This window comes from Choloepus didactylus, chromosome 21 (genome assembly GCF_015220235.1).
Source record: "Choloepus didactylus isolate mChoDid1 chromosome 21, mChoDid1.pri, whole genome shotgun sequence".
In the NCBI taxonomy this organism is placed as follows: domain Eukaryota; kingdom Metazoa; phylum Chordata; class Mammalia; order Pilosa; family Megalonychidae; genus Choloepus; species Choloepus didactylus.
In genome coordinates this window covers 21,409,003-21,432,420 of record NC_051327.1, presented here as the reverse complement: position 1 = coordinate 21,432,420, position 23,418 = coordinate 21,409,003, and the positions used below count along the sequence as shown (strand labels likewise).

At 37.4% G+C, this 23,418-nt stretch overlaps 1 protein-coding gene across 1 annotated transcript in view; it reads left to right on the top strand.

The window, feature by feature from the left end:
- Window positions 1-23,418, top strand: part of USP42 (ubiquitin specific peptidase 42) — a 48,750-nt gene continuing 25,332 nt past the window's right edge. The window contains exons 1-3 of the mRNA XM_037815195.1: window positions 1-90; window positions 4,219-4,468; window positions 6,567-6,767. Coding sequence (XP_037671123.1) covers window positions 4,228-4,468; window positions 6,567-6,767 — 442 coding nt within the window. The 5' untranslated portion in view covers window positions 1-90; window positions 4,219-4,227. The remainder of the gene's footprint in view (window positions 91-4,218; window positions 4,469-6,566; window positions 6,768-23,418) is intronic.

Below are 23,418 nucleotides of genomic sequence, written 5' to 3'. Positions count from 1 at the left end.
GTCATTGTCCCCCGCCGGGCGGCTGGGCTGTGTGCGGCGGCGGCGGCGGCGGCGGCCGAGGGGGATGGAGCGAGCGCCGAGCCGGGTCAGGTAAGCTCCCGCCTCCTTCCCGCCGCCCGCCGGCCGGCGTGGGGCCTGCGGAGCGCCCCGCTCCCCTCAGCCGCAGCTCGGCCCGGCGGTTTTTTAGCCCAGCCGGCCGGCGAGGCCCCGCCGGGGGCCGGCGCGGCCCCTCGCCCGCCGCCCCCTCCGCAGCCGCGGGCCGGCCGGGACCCCGCCAGGCCGGGGGCAGCGCCGCCGCCGCCGGGCCGGGCCAGGCCGCTGGGGAGGGGGCGGCGGCCGCCGGGGTCGGGCGCCGGGAGAGCCGGGCTGCGCGGGGGAGGCCGGACCCCCCTGGTTGCCATGGACACTGCTTTCCCACCCCCACCCGGTCCCATCCCGCCCCCTCGGCCCGTGGGCTGGGCCGGGAGGGCGGCTCCAGGGCGGCCGGGTCGCCCGGGGTCTGCCCGGGGTGGGCGTGTGCCGGCCGCAGACCCGGGGCAGCCCTGCGGCCCCGGCTCGCCCGCCCGCCCCCCGCGTGGCTGCCACCTCGGGCCGCCGAGCGCCCCTCGGAGCCGCGGGCTCGCTTCCCCGCCCCCACCGCATCCCTAAAAGAGACACAAACTTTCCCACCCGGGCGCCCTGGCCGGGGCAGTCCGCCGGGCTCCTCCGCCGAGTGTCCGAGCTGCCCACGCCGGGCGCCCGGGCGCAGCGGGCACCCCGAGGGGAGGCGCGTCTCCCGAAGCATGTGTGCCTCGGTCACGTTCTTTATCTTCGGGGCCAGAAGAGCCAACTTACCTGGAAAGTGGGGTGGGGTGCGGGGGGGGGGAGATCAGTTGCAGATGTGAAGTGAAAATTTGACGGCAGAGAAGTTTTATGATCTAGCACTTTAAACTCGCTATAATGAGTGCAGTTGCGATTACTTGGGTTGAATGGCTCTTTTATATTCAGAGAGTGCTTAATTGTTTATGGGAAAAACATGTTGGTTATTTAAAGTAAATACGCTCTAGTAACAGTAAAACTGGGAGAAAAACTAGTTAACGCCTCTTTTTCAAGGTAGAAACGGAATTGTAGGTTCCTGTTAACGTTTTGGTGGCGTCTTTTTTTATTTTGAGTTGTACATTTTAAACATATTTGTACTCTTTTTACTGTATTCATTCAAAGTACATAGGAGATGTGCATAATCAGTTTCACTTATTGGTTTTTTCTTAGGGTCAGTTTCACTTTCTTTTCTACATCATTGAATCAAATCTACAATTTTTGGTCTGTTAAGGTTTAAGGTTAGTTGTTTTGTTTGCTTAACTAAAGATCAAGGTTATATCTTTTTAAAGCTCGTCCGTTTTTCTCTTAAATGGAAATGTGACAAGACCATGGATTACATTGTTTATGAACAAGTATAATGAAACAGTTTCTTTTTACATGTGTTGATATTACCTCGGTAAACGTGGAGTGCCACAATGTTTAAATAATGACTTTTTTTTTTTTATATGAATGATCAATAATGCGTTCTAGCATTTGGTCCTCACTAGGGTAAAATACTATATAAGGGGCTGAGGATTTTAAGAGTTTTGAATAAAAGATGGTACTCAAAGCAAACAAAACACTTGTGAAGTTGATTTGTTTCATTCCTTCACACACATCAAGCTGGGATCTGTGTATATGTGTATTTTTAAAAAACATACTTTTGTAACTTTTTGTATGCCATAGAAGATGTTAAGAGAAATTCTAACTTTGAAGTAGTTGTTTAAAAATCCTGATTTTACAACAATAATGTTTAGAAGATTTACTGAGAGTACAGGACATGTAACTTTATGAATCCCCAAGTACTACATAACATTGTTTGGCTTCAAGAAAGGTTATTTCTTTGGCAGATGAGTTAGTTTCATACCTGAGGGTTTAGGGTGAATTATTGGTGGAATATACAAATGAAAATGAATAGATGGTTTGAATTTGTCTTCCCCAAATTATAATGGTTATTGATGATTGAACTGTAAGTTTTCCTTACTTTTTTTTTTTTTAATTTAAGAGTGTGGTATTCCCCCCCCCCATAAATGTAATTGGAGCAAGTAAATTGGTTTTATTTGATCCTTTGTTAATGATTGTCCTGAAGGGATGTTTTTCCCAGGAAAATCAAGGTTTTTGCTGCTATTTAATGTTTGTAAAAAAGGCTGGATTAACCTGATTATTCTGTTTGGGCTTTCTTGTTCTTCCTTTTCCTTCTCTTTCTGTTTCTCCTCTTCCTCTTTTGTTTTCTTACCCCTGTCCCCACACTGTTCCATAATTTCTTTTGACTGTTAAATGAGGGAAGTGTAAACTATATTTGGATAAGTCTCAGGCTTTCTTCCTGAATGAGGATCATGTATCTGAGATTGACATAAAATTTCAATTCAGTTTTTTCTAAGTTTATTAAGATCTAATTAATACTACTTTCCTATTTCTATATAAGATTCCCAATTTTTTTTTCAAGGTTGTACTCTTGGGGTGATCCTCTTTCCTTAATTAAAAATTACAAACAACAACATTAATGCATTAAAAAAAAACAAAAAACAAATGAACAAAGAAACAAGCAGATTTACTGTGAACAGCCAGTGCACCATCACTGTTGTTTATTGAGGAGGCCAGTACATGGGTATTTATTTTACTATCCTTTGTATTTTACTCTTTTGAGTTTTTTTTAAAAATGATGTTTAAAAAGGCTATTTCCTACTTCAAAGTTTCTTTAGGATTAAGTGAGATACTGTACATAAATCACCACAAGGCACAAAAGCAAATGCCAATCACTTCCTGCTTCCAGAATTTGTTCATTTGTTTGTTCAACACCTGTATGGTCAGGGGATATGAAAAAGAAAGGTGATGGAGAGCCACAAGTAGTGTGGTCTGTGGAATAGGTGCTGCAGTGCTACCATAGACATCACACAAGGGTGCTGCAGAGCTGGTAGGACGGGTCCTAACTCAATCTTGGGGTAGGGAGAGTTGTCAAATGTCAAAGAGGAAATGAATTCTAAACTGACAAGTGGAAGCGGTCTTAACTGGCAGGAGGTAGAAGGATGGAAAAAGAGTAGGTTAAAAAGGATACTATGTCCAGGGTCCAGAGGGAGCAGGGACTGAAAGTGAGCTCAAAATGGCAGGAATGTAACAGAGGGTGTGCAGGGAGGTTACAGTGTCGGGTCTAGGTGTTGGGAGCTTGTGCTGTGGGCAGCTGGCGCACTCCTGAAAGGTTTGCTACAAAGGAGTGGCATATCTAGATTTGGCTACAGGTTGAAGGTGGGGGAGGAGTTACTATTTTTCAATGCTAGCTGCCACTGAGCAGTTTCAGAAGCATTCCTAAAAGTACTCTGTTGACTAGGTGGTGTAGCCAAAAGGAATTCCTGCTGGGAATGTTGGAACTGGCTCCAAGTCCCAGCTGCTGACTAGTTGGGTTACAGTTGCTTCACTTGATAGACCCTGTGTATTCTGAGCTCTCATAAATTCATTATGAAAATTAAGCAAGTTAATATGTATATAAACTACATTTAACACAGTGGAAAATGCTCAATTAGAAGGATCCCTAAGACTTTAAAATAGAGATGAGAGAGGAAATTCTGATTAAGTACTTTTGTAACATTTGTGTTAAAGTTTGATGTCAATATCTTATGGGCTTTATTTAAAAAGTCATATATAACATATGAGTCTCAGAAAAATGTGTTTGTTTGAAAGGAGAGACTTTATGTTTATTTATTTATTTTTAATGTAATGTATTTCAAACAATTTCATTTTGGACTTGAAGTTCAAAATTAAAGCTAGATTTTCTTTTAGTGTAGTTGAGACTTTTCCCTGAGGAAAATTTAGTCAAATATGCTAGTGCATATTGTGTTCTATAGTTATAAGCACAAGAGAGAAAAACAGGTACTTAGTAAATATATAGAATGGAAATTGAGATACCTAATTATAAATTGAAACATCAGACTTCATGGGGCATGGAAGAGAATAAAATATTCTTCTAATCAAATATATCATTGAGTTTTAAAGTATTTTGACATGTTCAAATTAGCAAGATGCTAGCTGTTTGAAAGTATTGTTTTATATTTGATTTGTTTGAAAATAATTGAGAACAGTAGGATAATTTTCCAAGATCTAATGGAAGGATAAGTGGATTACTTTTCTTACCTTATGAACCAAATTTATGCTTTTCGTCTTTTGCAGAGTTGAACAATGACCATAGTTGACAAAGTTTCTGAATCTTCAGAACCATCGACTTACCAGAATCAGCCTGGCAGTTCTGAAGCAGTCTCACCTGGAGACATGGATGCAGGTTCTGCCAGCTGGGGTGCTGTGTCTTCGTTAAATGATGTTGCAAACCACACACTTTCTTTAGGACCAGTACCTGGTGCTGTAGTGTACTCAAATTCATCTGTACCTGATAAATCAAAGCCATCACCACAAAAGGATCAAGGTACTGTTTTTTGAAAGACAGAATCACTACCAGAAACTCCTGTTTAAAGGCTGTCAACGAATTCGTGGTTTCAGAGAGGGACTTATTTTGTGATGAATGTTGCTGAGTAGTGGCCAGCAGGGTTACATTTTTTTGTAGTTACCTTACATTGTCTTGTTGCTTGTGCATGATTAACATGTGTATTACAACAGGTAAGATAATTTTTAGTTACCAGGGTGTTTGTAGTTGGTCTCTTTTAGTCCTAATTTTTTTAAGGATAAACTTTATCTTGGTGAGAATTGGGATGGACAGGCATTATGTCAACTTGTCATTTGACTAGTAATTATTATAGTTCCCTAAGTAGATGTCTGTCTTTTAAAAATTTGAAGACATTTTTAAAAAATGGTTGCCTTTTGACAAATGGGCTTTACCCAACTTGACTTGCCAGTTCAAGTCATAGTAATAAAGCTATTGGAAAGAGAGCAGATAATATAAAGGTTACATTTGTTTAAAAGATAAATGTTGCATTTGTCAAAACTTATTCAGATAAATGAAATATTGACACATTTAGTTGGTATTTCTAAGAGTTGGGAATTTGGAAGTTTTGAAATACAAAGAAAGGAAATAGATTAGTTGCTATGAGAACAGTTGTTTGGCTTAGTCTTAGCGTTTGGACAAATCTGACCCTTGTTTTGTTTTGTGTCCTCTTAGTGTGATATTATGATTTTGAGGTGGGTAGTGTGATTTGCTGAAGGTTTTTTGGGTGAGGGGGAGGAGTTTCTATCACAAAACACAAATAATTGAATGTTACAGATGGAGGTTTGAAGTCCTGTGTCTCCTGTACCACCAAGAATTTCCCCCAGGACATCTTTCTGCACAGATTCCAGCCTCCTACCATGTTGCTTGGGCTCCTCTCTGTCTCCCTGAAGACTTAGCTCACGTCTTGCCACTTTGCCCTTTTCTGAGCTCTCTACAGACTCATTTTTCTTTACCTGATTTTGTTGTCCATTCTCACCAAGCTGAAGCCTACTTTTGCATACTTAAATATTCATTAATATCTTTGTGAAAATAGAGGACTGTCTATTGGGAGTCTCACCCTTTAGAAGCATCTAGAAATTAGCAAGCCTTTGGAAAATTAGTCTTGCTATGAATGGTCTTGAACTTTCCTAAAGAAATTGTTCCTTGAGCATCACCTGAGTTCTGTTAGCATACTTAGTCATTAGTAATCTGTTTATTATTTGTAAAAATAGGTAACAACTCTTTTATGGCAAGCATATTATACTTAAAAGTGTGATATAGTGTCTGACAGCCTGAATTCAAAGCCTGTTTTCTTACTGGTTTTCTTACAGTACTGGTCCTTAGAATTGAGACTCTCTGGCAGCTGGTAAGGGCCCAAGAAAGGGGTGATGGTGAGGATGACAGTGATGATGATGGTACAGAATACAGGCATCCATAGCAAATGTTATAGGGAATTGACTTACTCTGCACTTTCTAATGATTTTGTTATTTATTTTTAAAATGCTTTATTATGGAAGATTTTAAATGGATATAAAGGAAGGGAGACTATAATGAACTCATATTCCTCCCAGCCAGCTTTGGCATTTGTCAACTCACGGCCCATCTTGTTTCTTCTATCTCTCTAACCACTTACTCCTCCTTCCCTTCACTCTGATTATTTTAAAGCAAATCCAAGACTTCATAGTTCATCTGCAAATATTTCCGTACAATCATCTAAAAAATAAGGATTCTTAATAAAAATTTAAAGTGTCCTTATATTAAACTTCCAGTCAATGTTTACATTTCCCTGGTTGTCATATAATTTTTTATAACAGTTAGTTGTTCAAATCAAGATCAAAACAAGGTCCACACTTTGCATAAGTTTCTTTTACTCTATAAATATCCCCCCCCTTTTGACCCTTACAATTTATTTATTGAAGAAACCAAATAATTGAGGGTTTTCCACACATTGGATTCTGTCTTTTAAAATATTCCTTTCTCCACTGTATTTCTGGTAAACTGGTAATAAGATTTAGAATCAAACACAGGTTTGATGTGTTGCTATTTATTTAGCTTCAGAAGTATGCAAAACTTTATCTTGAAATATTTGTTATTTTTCTAGCCTTAGGTGATGGCATTGCTCCTCCACAAAAAGTTCTTTTCCCATCTGAGAAGATTTGTCTAAAGTGGCAACAAACTCACAGAGTTGGAGCTGGGCTCCAGAATTTGGGCAACACCTGTTTTGCCAATGCAGCGTTGCAGTGTTTAACTTACACACCACCTCTCGCCAATTACATGCTATCACATGAACACTCCAAGACATGTAAGTGTTCTTGTGTTTTGGTATGTTTGTTGTATTGTGTTATGCTAAGCTTTCATTTTTCTCTGAACATGAAAGTGAATTGTTAAGCCAAAAACTCTATGATTACTTAGAAGTTTGGGTATGTTTTTTTAGAAACCCAGGAGGGTGATTCGTAGAATTTGTATTCAGGTAGCATAAAAAGCATTTTGTACCTAATTCAATCTGGGAAGTTATTTAAAAAGAAATGTTTTTTATGAGCATTTCTTATCTCTGAATTCTGTGCTGGTTTTCTTCACTTGCTAAAAAATTTGACATAAATGTCTGATGCTACTACTTTGGGATCAGGGTTAAGAAATCCTGACTCTCCTGGCTTGATCCTGGGTGGTAAGGCTTGATGCACTTTACAGTCTTGTAAGCCTCAGAGCACAGAGTCCTCTCACTGCTGTCCCCACCTCCCGGGAATCCATACAGGACTTTCCTTTTAGAGTTTGAGTGCTCTGTTGTCAACCTAAAGGGAAGGGACTTAGTTACAACATATCCAAGTGTCCTTAATTAGGTGAAAGCCAAGTTGGGTTGATTGGCAAAATTTGGCATTTAGAACGTATCCGTTTTGTGAGTTTTTGACCTTCTTCATTTTTGTGAATGTTCTTCTTCCTTATAAATCAAATCTCCCTATTCTTTATGTAAATTAATGCTAAGGGGTTTGTGTATGTGTATGTGTGCATGTATGTTCTGGTGCTGGTATTCATTAATTAATGATCAGGGTGAAAAAAAGCCCCTTGGTTTCCTTTTGAGTAGTTCTTTCTTTAATTGTGAATTTAATCAGATTCTTTTAATACTGTTTTTTTGCTCCCCCCCCCTCAAAAGGGCAAAGTAATACTTGTAACAAGCTATAGAAATGATCCCTGAAAGCATAGTCGTAATGCTTGTAAATAATTTGGAAAGTCCAGAAGAATTTAAAGAAACCAAAGGAAAATCACCTAGAATTTCACCATCTTACGGTGTTTGTTATACCAAGGGGTTTTAAATTACGGAATAAATTTCTGTTTGCCCTTGTTTTCTCCCTTTCTAAGTACATAATTCATTCTGCACAGAAGCTTTCCTATCACTTGTGCTCTTTATGAAAATAAGGTATGGATGGAAACCTAGCACTGGTACCTGGACAGCAAGAGTGGACCAAGATAAAAATTCAGAAGCCCTCAGTGTCCAGAATTAGGTGCTTATCTTTTATGCTATTGGTAGTTTTCTCTCTTTCTCTTTCTTTTTCCCACTTCTCTGAGGTATAATTGGTATACAATATATTGCACATGTTTAAAATATACTTTATGACATTTGTACACACACATGAACTATCACCACAATTAAGATAATGAACATATGCATCATCCCCAAAACTTTCTTTATGCCCTTTGAAATCACTCCCTCCTGCCTTCTGTGCCCTTCATCCCCAGGTAATCACTGATCTACTTTCTGTCACCATAGATTACTTTTCATTTTCTAGAGTGCAATATAGGTGGAATCATGTGGTATATATTCTTTTATTGTCTGGTGTCTTTCACTCAGCATAATTATTTCAACGTTATTCCATGTACCAGTAATTCCACATATCAATGGTTCATTCCTTTTTATTGTTGAGTAGTGTTCTATTATACAGATATACACATATTTGAATATTCTATTCTATGAACATTTGCAAACAAGTCTTTGTAATGACCTATGTTTTCATTTCTCTTGAGTAAGTGGAATGACTTGGTCCTATGCTATGTGTATGCTTAACTTTTAAAGAAACATCCTGTTTCTCAAAAGGATTGTAGCATTTTACTTTCCCGCCAGCAGTGAATGAAAATTCCAGTTGCTCCACATCCTCCTCAACACTTGGCATGATCAGTCTTCTCAATTTTAGTGGTGCGTGGTATAATAGTATCTTACTATGGCTTAATTTTGCATGAATAATGATGTTTGAACAACTTTTCATTTGCTTATTTGCCATCCATATATTTACTTTGCTTAATTGTTAAAATCTTTTACCCACTTTAAAAATGGGTAGTTTCTTATTTTGAACTTTTTGGGAGTTCTTTTTTTTTTGATGTTAGCTGTCTGCTGTCCTTTTTATTAAAATTTAGTTTTATTGAGATATATTCACATACCCTACAGTCATCCACAGTGTACAATCAGTTGTTCACAGTGCCATCACACAGTTGTGCATCCGTCACCACAATCAATTTTTGAACATTTTTGTTACTCCAAAAAAAATAAATAAATAAAAGTAAAGAAGAACTTCCAAAACATCCCTTCCCTCCATCCCCCCTGTTATTCATTTAATTTTTGTTTCCATTTTTCTACTCTTCTCCCCATACACTGGATAAAGGTAGTGTGAGCCACAAGGTTTTCACAATCATGCTGTGTAAGCTACATAGTTACACAGTAGTCTTCAAGAATCAAGACTACTGGGTTGCAGTTCAACAGTTTCAGGTATTTCCTTCTAGCTATTCTAATACGCTAAGAAATAAAAAGCGCTATCTATATCACACATAAGAATACCATAATGATCTCTTGACTTCATTTGAGATCTTTCAGCCACTGAAACTTTATTTCCCACATAGGTAGGAGGGCAGGGAGTTTACCTGCCAAGTGGCTTTAGAGAGAGAGAGAGGCCACATCTGAGAAACAACAGGTTCTTTGGGGGAGACTCTTAGGCACAAATATAAGTAGGCTTAGCCTCTCCTTTGCAGTAACAAGCTTCAAAAGGGCAAGCCCCAAGATCAAGAGCTCACCTTCTGAATTGATAGTCCTCCAGGCTTGTGAGAATGTCAGTAATTCCCCAAGTGGGGAAGTTTAATATTTCCATATTTTTCCCCAGTCCCTCAAGGGGGCTTGGCAAATACTTTTTTATTTTCTGCCCAAATTACCTTGGGATGTATCGGGGTTTCACACTAACTTGTACAAACCAACCAGCTCTCAAACCTATTCAAAGTTCCGTGTAATTATGGTGTTTGAATAAACCGACCTTACAAGTTAAATTATGTAGTGTTCTACAGAAAATATAGATTTTGCACCAAACAAACATCTCTTCCTTTGTTCTCATTCAGAAGTTGAAATTTTTTTTAAATTGTAAAGCAGCTTTATTGAGGTATATGTTCTGTACAATAAAATGCACGCATTTTAATTGTACAATTTGACACATTTTAACGAAATTATATACTCGTGGAACATCAAGTTATGGAAATTTTCCACACCAGAGTTCTCTCTTGCCTTTTTTTTTTTAAAAATTCTGTTTTATTGAGCTATATTCACATACAGTCATTCACAGTTTACAGTAAGCTGTTCACAGTACCATCATATAGTTGTGTGTTCATAACCAAAATCAATTTTTGAACATTTTTCTTACTCCCCCCCAAAAAAAAGATAAAAATAAAAGTAAAAAAAATAAAAACACCCAAAGCATTCCATCCCCCCCACCCTGCCCTATTTTTCATTCAATTTTTATCCCCATTTTTCTACTCATCTGTCCATGCACTGGATAAAGGGAGTGTGAGCCACAAGGCTTTCACAGTTACACAGTCACACTGTGTAAGCTACATAGTTATGCAGTCGTCTTCAAGAATCAACGCTACTGGGTTGCATTTCGACAGTTTCTGGTATTTCCTTCTAGCTATTCCAATACACTAAAAACTAAAGAGGGATATCTATATAACATATAAGAATACCAGAATGACCTCTTGACTCCATTTGAAATCTCTCAGCCACTGAAACTTTATTTTGTTTCATTTCTTTTTCCCCTTTTGGTCAAGAAGATTTTCTCAGTCTCATGATGACGGGTCCAGCTCATTCCCAGGAGTTATGTCCTGCATTGTCAGGGATATTTATACCCCTGGGAATCACGTCACACATAGTGGGGAGGGCAGTGAGTTCACCTTCCGAGTTGGTTTAGCTAAAAAGAGAGGACCACATCTGAGCAACAAAAGAGGTTCTCTGGGGGAGACTCTTAGGTACAATTATAGGTAGGCTCAGCCTCTCCGTTGCAGCAACAAGGTTCACAAGGGCCAGCCCCAAGATCGGGCTCATCCTACCAAATTGTTAGTAGTTAGTGTTTGTGAGAATATTAGTAATAACCCAGGTGAGGAAGTCCAACATTTCTGCGTTTTCCCCTAGTTCCTCAGGGGGGTCCTGCAAATACATTTTTAGTCTCTTCCCAAATTACTTTGGGATGTATTGGGATTTTGTACTAACCTGTACAAACCTACCAGATCTCACTTCCTATTCAAAGTTCCACATAATTATGGTGTTTGAATAAACTGACTGTACAAATTAAATTATTTAGTGTGCTACAGAAAATATAGATCCTGTACCAAGTAAATATCTCTTCCCTTGATCTTGCAGAGAATAAACATAGTCTGTATCGTCCTTTACCCTTTAGTCTGATTTGCCTTAGTCCTAACCTAACCAGATCCTCTTATTGATATCTCTAATCGAAGTCTGACCTCTTTTTCAGCCCTTTTTTTTTTTTTTTAAACAATTCAGGTTTAGCTTTTACATTTAGGGCTTTGATCCATTTTGAGTTAATTTTTGTATGTGTTGCGAAGAATGGATTGAAGTTCATGTTTTTGCCTATTTATAGACAATTGATAACCAAGCACCATTTGTTGAAAAGGCAGTGTTTTCTCCACTGAATTGTCTTTGCACCACTGTCAAGAATCAATGGACCATATATTATGGATCCACCATTGATCTGTTTGTGTTTCTTGACACCACACCACAGTGTCTTTTAAAAAAATATTTTAAAATTATTTTTATTAGAGCAGCTGTTGCTTTACAGAAAAATCATGCAGAAAGTACAGAATTCTCACATATCCCCCTTATATACAGTCTTCCCTATAATTAACATTTTGCATTAGTGTGATACCTTTGTTACAGTTGATGAAACAATATCATTAAAATTATGCTGTTAACTTTAGCCCACTGTTTACATTAGGGTTCACTCTTTGTGAACCGATCTTGGAGCTGGCCCTTGTGAACCTTGTTGCTGCAAAGGAGAGGCTGAGCCTACCTATAATTGTACCTAAGAGTCTCCCCCAGAGAACCTCTTTTGTTGCTCCGATGTGGTTTTGTGTGTGTGTCTGTGGTAACATATATAATCTTAAATTTCCCTTTTTATCCCTTTTCAAATATAGAATTCAGTGTTGTTAATTATATCCACAGAGTTGTGCCTGCATCACCATCAACTGTTGCCTAAACTTTTCCATTACCCCAAACAGAAACTCAATACCAATTAAACATAAATTTCTCATTCCCTTCTCTTCCCCAGCCCCTGGTAACCTGTATTCTAGTATCTTTCTCTGTGAATTTGCATATTCTGGTTATTTCATGTAAGTGAAGTCATATAGTATTTGTCTTTTTGTGTCTGCCTTATCTCACTTAACATGATGTCTTCAAGGTTCATCTGTGTTCTATCACACATCAGAACTTCATGCTTTTTGGCCGAATAATATTCTATTGCATGTATATGCCACATTTTGTTTATCCATTCATCTGTTGATGAACACTTGGGTTGCTTCTGCCTTTTCACAATGTCTTGATTACTGTATGTTTGCAAGTTTTAAATTCAGGTAAGTCTTCCAACTATGCTATTCTTTCGCAAAGTTGTTTTGACCATTCTTGGTCCTTTGCATTTCTAAATGAATTTTAGAATCAGTTTCTCAGTTTCCACAAAAAAACTTTCTGGGATTTTGACTGGGATTATTTTGACTCAATTGATCAATTTGGAATGAATCAGCATCCTAACAGTATTGTCTTCGAATCACAAATGAGATGTGCTCTCTGTTGTTGAGATCATTTTTAATTTCTCTTAGCAATGTTTTTTATTTTTTAATGTACACATTTTGTATCAGATTTATCCCTAAGTATTTCGCATTTTTGATAACTATTATGAATGGTATTCTTTAAATTTCAATTTCTGATTTTTATTTCTATCTTCTAGCAATGAACATCAGTTGTTTTTTTAAATTCAGTTTTATTGAGAAATATTCACATACCATACAGTCATCCATGGTGTACAATCAGCTGTTCACAGTACCATCATACAGTTGTGCATTTATCACCCCAATCTATTTTTGAACATTTTCCTTACACCAGGAAGAATCAGAATTAAAAAAAAAACAAAACCCACCTAGATCACCCCCCATCCCACCCTATTTTTCATTTAGGTTTTGTCCCCATTTTTCTACTCATCCATCCATACACTGGATAAAGGGAGTGTGATCCACAGGGTTTTCACAATCACACTGTCACCCATTGTAAGCTACACTGTTATACAGTCGTCTTTAAGAGTGAAGGCTCCTAGGTTGGACTTTGGTAGTTTCAGCTGTTTACTTCTAGCTATTCCAATATATTAAAACCTAAAAAGTGCTGTCTATATAGTACATAAGAATGTCCACCAGAGTGACCTCTCGACTCCGTTTCAAATTTCTCAGCCACTGAAGCTCCATTTCGTTTCATTTTGCATCCCCCTTTTGGTCAAGAAGATGAACATCGGTTTTTTAATACTGACCTTTTATCCTCCAACCTTGCCAAAGTCAATAATTCTGGTATCTTTTTTTTTTTTAAGATTCCTTAAAATTTTTTAATGGAGACAGTCACATGATCTGTGAATAAAGACAGTTTTACTTCTTTTCCAGTCTTTATGCCCTTTAATTATTTTACTTGATGTATTATACTGGCCAGGACCTCCATTACAGTGTTGTATAGACGTGGTGAGAAAAGACATTCTTGTCTCTTTCGTGGCCTTAGAAAGAATGTAGTCTTTCACCATTAAGAAAGATATTAGTTGTGTGTTTTTTGTGGATGTCCTTTATCAGATTGCGTGTCTGAATTTTTGAATGTTAAACTCCCTTCCGTTCCTAGGATAAACCCTACTTGGTCATGACGTATTATCCTTTCTATATATCATTGGATTTTATTTACTAAAGATTTTAAAAGAATTTTATGTTCATAAGGGATAATAGCCTGTAGTTTCTTTTCTTATAACGTCTTCATCTGGCTTTGGGATCAGGTTATGGTGGCATTGTAGAATATGTTGGGACCTATTCTCTCCTCTTCTATTTCCTGGAAGAGTTTGTGTCAAATTGGCATTACTTCTTCCTTAAATAAATGTTCAGTAGATTTAATTAGTGAAGGCATCTGGGCCTTGGAATTTCTTTGTGGGTAGGTTTTTAAATGTGTATTTAATTTCTTTACTAGATAAAGTACTCTGCAGGTTATCTTCTTTTTTTTTTCTTCGGGGAGCTTTGGTAGTTTGTGTCTTCCAAGAAATTTGTTTCTCAGTCTCTGATTTCATTCTCAAGGTTATTCATAATAATCTGATGTTACTTTTTAATCCCTTTAGAATCTATAGTGATTTCCTCTCTCATTCCTGATATTAACCCAAGTGGTTGCTCACTGAAGGGCTCTCACTGCGGAGGCAGTAATGAAGAACCAGAGGGTGAGATGGCTCTACTGGGCATGTCATCCAGCCTCTTCTCCAGAGCCCAGTGCTTCATGCAGTGGGCCCATATGCCAAATGGCAATGGTGGCAGGGATGGAGGTGTGCACGGACTCGGCAACTACCCTGGCCCTCACCAAAGCTGATCTAGCTTCTGCCTCTGCCGAAACCATGAATGGAAACCAAAGATGAGCTACAGCCCCTAATTAGGAGGAATCTCTTCCAACATGGGGGTGGGTGGGGGTGGGCAGTGACTCTTCCCCTCCCTGGAATAGACATTTATTCTGCACATGGATTTGCTTTTTTTGATCACCATGCAACTTCACCAACTAACACGTTGCCCTTTTATAAGCAAACCCACCTCCCTCCTGCTCTACCTACTCCATAACCCCTGGCAACCACTAATCTTTCACAGAGTAAAAGTTTTTAATTTAGGTGAAGTCCGATTTATCAATTAACCTTTTATAGATTGTGCTTTTGGTGTCAAGTCTGAGATTTCTTTGCCTAGTCCTAGATCCTAAAGATTTTCTCATATTTTTCCTAAAAGATTTGTAGTTTTACATTTTACATCTAGATCTGTGATCCTTAATTTTTGTATAAAATGTGAGTGTAGGTTGAGGTTAATGTTTTTGGCCTACGGATGTCCATTTGAGCCGGATGTCCATTTGAGCCGGCACTATTTGTTGAAAAGACTGTCTGTCCTACTTTGGATTGCTTTTGCACCTTTGTAAAAAATCAGTTGAGCTTATTTGTGTGGGTCTAATTCTGGGATCTCTGTGGTCTTCTATTGATGTATGTGTCTATTCCTCTATCAGTAGCACACAGTCTTCATTACTGTAGCTGTGTAATAAATCTTGGTGTCGGGTAGAGTGATTCCTCACTTTCTTCCCTTTGAAACTCATTTTAGCCATTTTAGTTCCTTTGCCTTGCCATATAAATATTAAAATAAACTTGTCTACAGCTATAAAAATTCTTGCTGGTATTTTGATAAGAATTGCGTTAAACCTATATATCAGTTTGGGGAGAATTAACAGTTTTACTATGTTGATATTTCTAATCTTTGTCTCGCTATTCAGATCTTTGATTCTCTCATCAGGGGTTGTGTAGTTGTCAGCATACAGGTCCCTTGTGTGTTTTGTCACGTTTAGTTAGATTTATACCTAAGTAGTTCTTTTTTTATTTGAGAGATTATGAGTGGCATTATATTTTTAATTTTCATGTCCACATATTCATTGCTGGTAGCTAGATGCACATTTGATTTTTGTATGGTAATTTTGCATGCTGTGGCCTTGCTGAACTCACCCATTAGTTGTAGGAATATTTTTGTAGATTCCTTGGAAGTTTTACATAGACGCTTGTGCCATATGCAAATAGGGACATTTTTACTTAATTCCTTACTGATATGTAGGCCTTTTTTTCCTTTTCTTGCCTTATTGCACTGGCTAGCACTCCCAGCACTATGTTGAATGAGAGGATGAAAGCAGATATCCTTGCTTTCTTCCAGTCTTAGGGGGAAAGCATTCAGTCTTTTACCATTAAGTATGATGTTAGCTGTAGTTTTTTTTGTAGATAGTTTTTATTAAGCCGAGGATGTTCCCCTCTAATTCTCCCTTTCTTAGAAATTTTTACTGAATGTCTGCATATTTTCAAATAGTTTTCTGTATCAGTTGATAGAACCATGTCATTTTTCTTCTCTAGTCTGTTAATATGGTAGATTACTTTGGTTGATTTTCCAGTATTGAACTAGCTTTGCATCCTTGGGATTAAGCCCACTTGTTCATGGTGTGTAATTTTTTCATATATCAATTAATTCTATTTCCTCATATTTTGTTAAGAATTTTCACATATATATTCATGAGAAATATTGGTTTTGAATTTTGTTTTTGTGTACTGTATTTGTCTGGTTTTGGTATCAGTGTAAGATTGGCTTCGAAAAATGAACTGGAATGTGTGAAATGCTTTTCTGTTTTCTGGAAGAGAATGTTTAGAATTATGTTAATTCTTCTTTAAAAGTTTGGTAGAATTCTCAATTCTCCCATAAAACTATCTGGGCCTGGATATTTCTTTTTTGGAAGATATAAAATTATGAATTCAATTTCCTTAATAGGTATAGGCCTATTTAAAGTATTTATTTTGGGGGGTTTAATTGTGGTAATTTATTTTATTAACTTCTTGCTCTCTGCAGTATCTGTAGTGATATCCCATTTCGTTCTTGATATTGCTAATTTGTATTTTTTCTCCTTTCTTAGTCTTCCCAGAAGTTTCCCAATATTCATATTTTCAAAGAACTAGGTTTTTATTTCAGGTGGGGGGTTAGATTATTGATTTGATACATTTTCTCTTTTCTAATGTATGCATTTGGTGTGGCAAATTTCCCTCAGCACTGTTGTATCTGTGTTCCAAAATTTTTGATATGTTGTATTTTCATTTTCATTCATTTCACTATATATTTTAAAAGATTTCCCTTGAGACTTCGTCATTGATCCTTGATTATTTAGAAGTATGTTTAGTTTGCAAGTGTTTGGAGAGCTTCCTGTTATCTTTCTCTTAACTGATTTTTAGTTTGACTCCATTATAGTTAGAGAATACATTGTTATTTCAATTCTCTTCCATTTTTTGAAATATCTTTTATGGGCCAAGATAGGATCTATCTTGGTATGTTTTCAGTGAGCACTAGAGGCAAATGTGTCTTCTTTTGTTGGGTGGAGTGCTATAAATATGGATTACATTTTGTTGGCTGATGATGTTGGGTCTGCCATGTTCTTGCTGGTGTTCAGTCTAATTGTTGAATCAGTTGTTGAGAGGAGGATGTTGAAGTCTTTAATCAGAGTAGTGGATTTATCTGTTTCTCCTTTTAGTTCTATCAATTTTGACTTCACTTTGCAACTCTGTTGATTGGTATAAACACTTTTAAGGTTGCTACGTCTTTTTTTTTTAATGCGGTTTTATTGAGATATAAAATACTCCATACAGTCCATCCACAGTGTACAATTAATGGCTCTTGGTATAATTACAGAGCTTTTTTTGTGCATTCATCACCACAGTCAATTTTAGAACATTTTCGTTACTCCAAGAAGAAAAACCCCATATTCCTCATTCTCTTCTGTTGTTGACACTTTGCATTAGTGTGGTACCCTTAAAAAAACCAACTCTAGTTTCATTGCTTCTGTTGTTTTTCTAGTCTCTATTTCATTCATTTCCACTCTAATCTTTATTTTCTTTCTTTTACTTACTTTGGGTTTAGTTTGCTCTTCTCTTTCTAGTTCCTCCAGGTATGTGGTTGGGTTAGTGATTAAAGCATTTTACAGCTATAAGTTTTCCCTCTGATCACTGCCTTTGTAGCATCCCATAAGCTTTGGTATGTTGTGTTTTCGTTTTCATTCATCTCAAGATATTTCCTAACATCCCTTGTGATTTCTTTTCTCACTCCTTGGTTTTTTAAATAGTGTATTGTTAAATTTTCACATTTTTGTTAATTTTCCAGTTCTCCCTCTGTTACTGTTTTCTAGCTTTATTCCATTGTGGTTGGAGAAGATACTTTGTAGGATTCTGAGCTTTTTAAATTTATTGTGACTTGTTTTGTGACTTAACTTATTTTCTGTTCTAGAGAGTGATTCATGTACACTTGAGAATAGAGTGTATTCTGCTCTTGGGTGCATATGTCTGTATATGTCTGTGAGGTCTAGTTGATTTATAATATTGTTAAGTCCTTTATTTTTTTTTATTGCTCTCTTGTCTAGATTATCCATTTTTTAAATTCAGTTTTATTGAGATATATTCACATACCATACGAATTCATTTTTGAAAGTTGTGTATTGAAGTCTTCTATTAATGTAGAACGGTATTTCTCCCTTCAGATTTGTCAGTGTTTATTTCATATATTCCAGGACTCTGTTGTTAGATGCATATAGGTTTATATTTGTTATACCTTGATGAATTGACCCTTTTGTTAATATATATTGTGCTTCTTTGCTGTTTTAACAGTTTCTGACTTAAAGTCAGTTTGATGTGATATTAATATAGGCACCCCTGCTCTCTTTTGGTTACTATTTACATGGAATATTTTTTCCATCCTTTCACGTCAACCTACTTGTGTGTTTGAATGTAAGGTGAGTCTCTTTTAAACAGCATATTGTTAAGTCTTGCTTTTTTATCCATTCTAGAGAGTCTAACCCATTTACATGTAAAGTACCTACTGATAATGCAGGGCTTCTGCCATTTGTCTGTTTTTTTGTAAGTTTTGTACCTTTCTTGTCCCTCAAATATTCCCTTACTGCATATTTTTGTATTTAGGTGGTCTTTTGTATTGAGCCCTTTAGCATCCCTTCTATTTCCTTCTCTGCATATTTTTCAGATATTTCCTTTGGAGTTACCATGAGGCTTAAATTTAACATCCTAAATCTGTACCAATCTCATTTGATTTGATATCTTGATATACCAACTTAACTTCAGTAGTATGGACAAACTTTGTTCCTCTACTCTTCTATCTCCCATTTATGTTGTTTTTGTCACAAATTACATCTTTATACATTGCATGTCCAAAACCATAGATTTATCATTACTTTTTTTAATATTTCCATTTTGGATTCTTGTTTTGGTTTGCTAAAGCTGATGAAATGCAATACACTTGAAACGGGTTGGCTTTTCCAACAGGGATTTATTAACTTCCAATTTACAATTCTTAGGCCATGAAAATGTCCAACTCAAGGCATCAGTGGGACGATACTGTTCTCTGAAGACAGGCTGCTGGCATCCAGGACACCTCTGTCACATGGGAAGGCACATGGCTGGGGTCTGCTGGTCCTTCACTCCTGGATTTCGTTGCTTTCAGCTTCTGTTTCCAGTGGCCTCATCTTGTAGCTTCTCTGAGGCTTTTCTCTATAAGCTTCTCTTAATTTCATCTCTTTTAGCCTCTCTGAATTCACCTCTTAGCTTCTGTATGTGTTTTGTCGTCTTATAAAGAACACCAGCCAGAAGATCAAGACCTACCCTGAATGAAGCAGGTTACATCTCAATTGAGATAACCTAATCAAAAGGTCCCACCTATAATAGGTCTGTACCCACAAGAATGGATTAAACGTACATGGCCTTAAAATGTTAATGGTTGGTGTATCTGGGTATTTTCTGGGTGACGGGTATATTGAAGTGTTCTGTGTTGATTTTTGTATTATTTTTGCAACTGTCCTGTAAGTTTGAAATTGTTTCAAAATATATATATATTTTTAAGGGCAAAAAAAAAAAAAAAAAAGTACATGGCCTTTCCTGGGATACAAAAACAGCTTCAAACTACCACAATTCTGCAAGAAGTAAAAAATGGAATTACAAACCAAAAATATAGTACCAGCATTTATATTTATCCATGCCATTACCATTGCTAGATACCTTTATTTCTTCATGTGGCTTCACTGTATGTGTAGAGTCTTTTTCTTTCAACCTGAGGAACTCCCTTTAACATTTCTTTTTGTGATTGTCTAGTTGTGACAAACTCTCTTAGCTTTTGTTTATCTCAGAATGTCTTAATCTCTCCCTCTTTATTTTTTTTACTTTTTGTTTTGTAATAATTTCAAACTTACAGTACAGTTGCAAAAATAATACAAACTCCATTGAGAGAACTCCAACATACCGCCACCCCCCCAGATACCCATAGCCTCCTTCCTTTTTTCCTGCCTCCCTCCCTCCCTCCCTCCCTTCCTCCCTCCCTTCCTCCCTCCCTTATCTGTCTGTCTGTCTGTCTGTCTGTTTATCTATCTATCTATCTATCTGTCTTCTGGATATTGAAAGTAGGTTACACACATCATACTCCTTGAACACATAATAAGTCCATTTATATTTCCTATGAAGAAAGATATTTACTTAAGTAATCACCTTAAATTCTATTACCAAGTTCAAGGAAATTTACATTAATATAAAGCTTTCATTCTATATTCCAAATTTTTTTTAACATTTTTAGTGTGAAATGTAACATGTATATACAGAAATGTGATAACTTTCAAAAATTTAAAAAGTGTTATGGGTTACAGTTCCCAATTTCAGTTAATTTCCTTCTAGCTGTTCTAATATGCTAAGAGACTGAAAAACAATCTGTATAATGCGTCAGGAGTCATAATCCCTTGTTAAATCCTATCTTGTCCCTTGCTGTCCCTCCCTCTCATTTCATCACTGTCTCACTCTTCAGGGATATATGGGCAGTGAAGAACCCTTTAAATATGTCTTTCCATTGCCTTCTTGCCTCCGTGGTTTCCAATGAGAAATCAGCACTTAACCTTATTGAGGTGCCCTTGTATAGGACACGTTGCTTCTCTTGCAGCTTTCAGAATTCTTTCTTTAGCTATGGTAGTTTACTATTTGATTACAGTATGACATGGTGTGGTTCTGTTTGGGTTTATCCTATTTGGAGTTTGTTGAGCATCTTAGATGTGTTATATTCATGTCTTTTGTTAAATTTGGGAAGCTTTCAGCCATTATTTCTTTGAATATTCTTTCCACCCCTTTGTCTCTTTTTTTTTCCTTCTGGGATTCTCACAATGCATATATTGGCATCCTTGATGGTGTCCTACAGGTTCTTCAGGCTCTGTTCACTTTTCTTATTCTTTCTGCTCTTTAGACTGGATGATTTCAATTGTCTTATCTTCAAGTTCTTTCTTCTGCCAGCTCCAATCTGCAGTGAACCCCTCTTGGGAATTTAAATTTCTGTTATTGTGGTCTTCAGCTATGTTTGGCTCCTTTTCATAATTTCCATCTCTCTATTAATATTCTCTTTGTGTTCATCTGTCATTTTTCTGATTTCCTGTACTTCTTTGTTCATGTTTTCTTTCAGCTCTTTAAGTGTATTTAGTACTGTTTTTTTGAAGTTTCTCTGGAATGTCCCAGGTCTAATCCTCCTTATCGGTGGTTTCTAATGCTTTAATCTTGGCCTAATATCCTCAGCCTCAGTCATCATTTTCTGTTTCTTTGTATGCTTTGTAATATATTATTGAAACCTGGACATTTTGAAATAACATATGTTATTGCTGGAGTTTAGACTCTGAGGTGTCTCTTCTTTCAGCTTGTATCCAACTAGCATTATGACAGAGATTTTCTTGAATTCCAGGAGCTAACATTACATGAATGAATGAATGACAAAAAGATGAAAGAAAGAAAGAAAGAAAAAGAAAAGGGAAAAAGGCCTTTCCCAGTCTTTGCAGATTGACCTGTGGGAGTGCTTTCCTTCAGGGCTTATCCATACAATGAGTTTAGAGAATAGCTGCAGGGCAAAGCATTGGGACCTCCATGATCCTTCATTCACATGTATCTTGCCTTGTGCATGTGGTCCTATGAATTCCTCTAATTTACCCTGTTCCGAATGTCCCCTCTTCTCTAGGAAACAGTTTCTTCACAATTTGGGCACAGCACTCTATATCTGTTCCATTTTGTTAATGCTACCAGAATGCAAAATACCAGAAATTGATTGGCTGTTATAAAGGGGTTTTATTTGGTTACAAATTTACAGTTCTACAGCCATAAAAGTGTCCAAACGTAAGCAACACTAGTGGCGCAATCTGTATAGTGATGGCGTGATGAACTCACCATCCTAAAACCTGCCCTGCATATAGGAGGCAGCTCAGAGAGCTTGCCTACAGAATGCTGTAGGAGAGGAGTCAAGTCATGTTGCCTGGGGCAAGGGATTGTGGGCTGTAGGTATGTACATGAGGGTTACTGTGCTCCCTTCAGAATCAGGACCAGGGTTCCATACTGGGAACATGGTCTAGCTCCCTACTGAGCTGGGAAGGGGAGGGGCCTTTTTCTTGATTCAGCACTCACCCTGTCACTGAAGTTTTTTAACAATATTCTGGATCATTGAGAAATATGTTTCTGCCACTTCTTGCTGGTTATTCAAAGCCCCTGTAGGGGGACAGAGCCCTGAAGCCTCTGATTTAGCTGTCTTGATTGGGGCAGGTCTCTTCTTTATCTTGGGAAGTTAGTTTTGTCACATATAGAATTCTTTTGGCAGGTTTTTCCTTTCAGTACTTTAAATATGTCATCCCATGGTTTTTGATGAGAAACTGGCACTTAATCTTATTGAAGTTCTTTTATATGTATGACACATTGCTTCTCTCTTGTGGCTTTCAGGATTCTATCTTCATCTTTGGTATTTGACATTTTGATTATAATATGCCTGGGTATTGGTCTCTGTGATTGTCCTGTTTGGAATTTGTTATACTTCCTAGATGTGTATATTCACATCTCATTATAGTTGGGAAGTTTTCAGCCGTTATTTGTTTGAATATTCTTTCTGCCCCTTTCTCTCCTCCTTTTGGGGCTCCCATAATGTGAATATTGGTATACGTAATGGTATTCCACAGGTCTCTTAATGCTTCATTCACTTTCTTCATTCTTTTTTCTTCCTGATCATCAAATTGAATGACTTCTATTTTCTTTCCTTAAAGTTCTTTGATTCTTTTTTTCTGACAGCTCCATTCTGCTGTTTTACTCCTCCATGCAGTTTTTAATTTTAGTTTCTCTGGTCTTCATCTCTAGTACTTTGTTTTTGTTCCATTTTATGATTTCTCTCTTTTGAAATTCTCTTTTTGTTCACCTGTTGTTTTCCTTATTTCCATTAGTTCTTAGTGTTTTTCTTTAGCTCTCTGCGCATATTTAAGACAGTTTTTTAGAAGTCTTTGGTATGTCCAAAGTCTGGTTTCCTTGTTGATGGTTTCTAATGCTTTGTTTTCTCTTTTGCATGGGCCACTGTTTCCTGATACTTTACATACCTTATATATTTTGTTGTACACTTGACATTTTCATATTTTAACGTGTTATCTCTGGAGTTTAGGCACTGAGATGTCTGTTGCTTAAGGTTGAATACAGCCAGTATTATGACAGAGATTTCCTTGAATGCCATGAGCAAACAGACAAAAAAAAAACAAAAACAAAAACAATAAACTAAAAGAACAAAGTCCAGCTCTCCTAGTCTTTGTGGATTTATTTGTACAAGTGCTCCCCGTCAAATCTTAGTGAGTCCAACAATGAGTTTACAGAACAGTCAGAGGTAAAAGCATAGGGTCTTCTCCAGTCTTTTTGAGGGTGTGTCTTGTTCTGGGCATTTATGCCCTTGGGAAATTACCTGTTTACATGGATCTGAATATCCTTTATCCTCCAGGAAATAGACCTTCCTCCAGTTGCCTGGTACTCTATTATATGTTTTAAAGCTGGTAA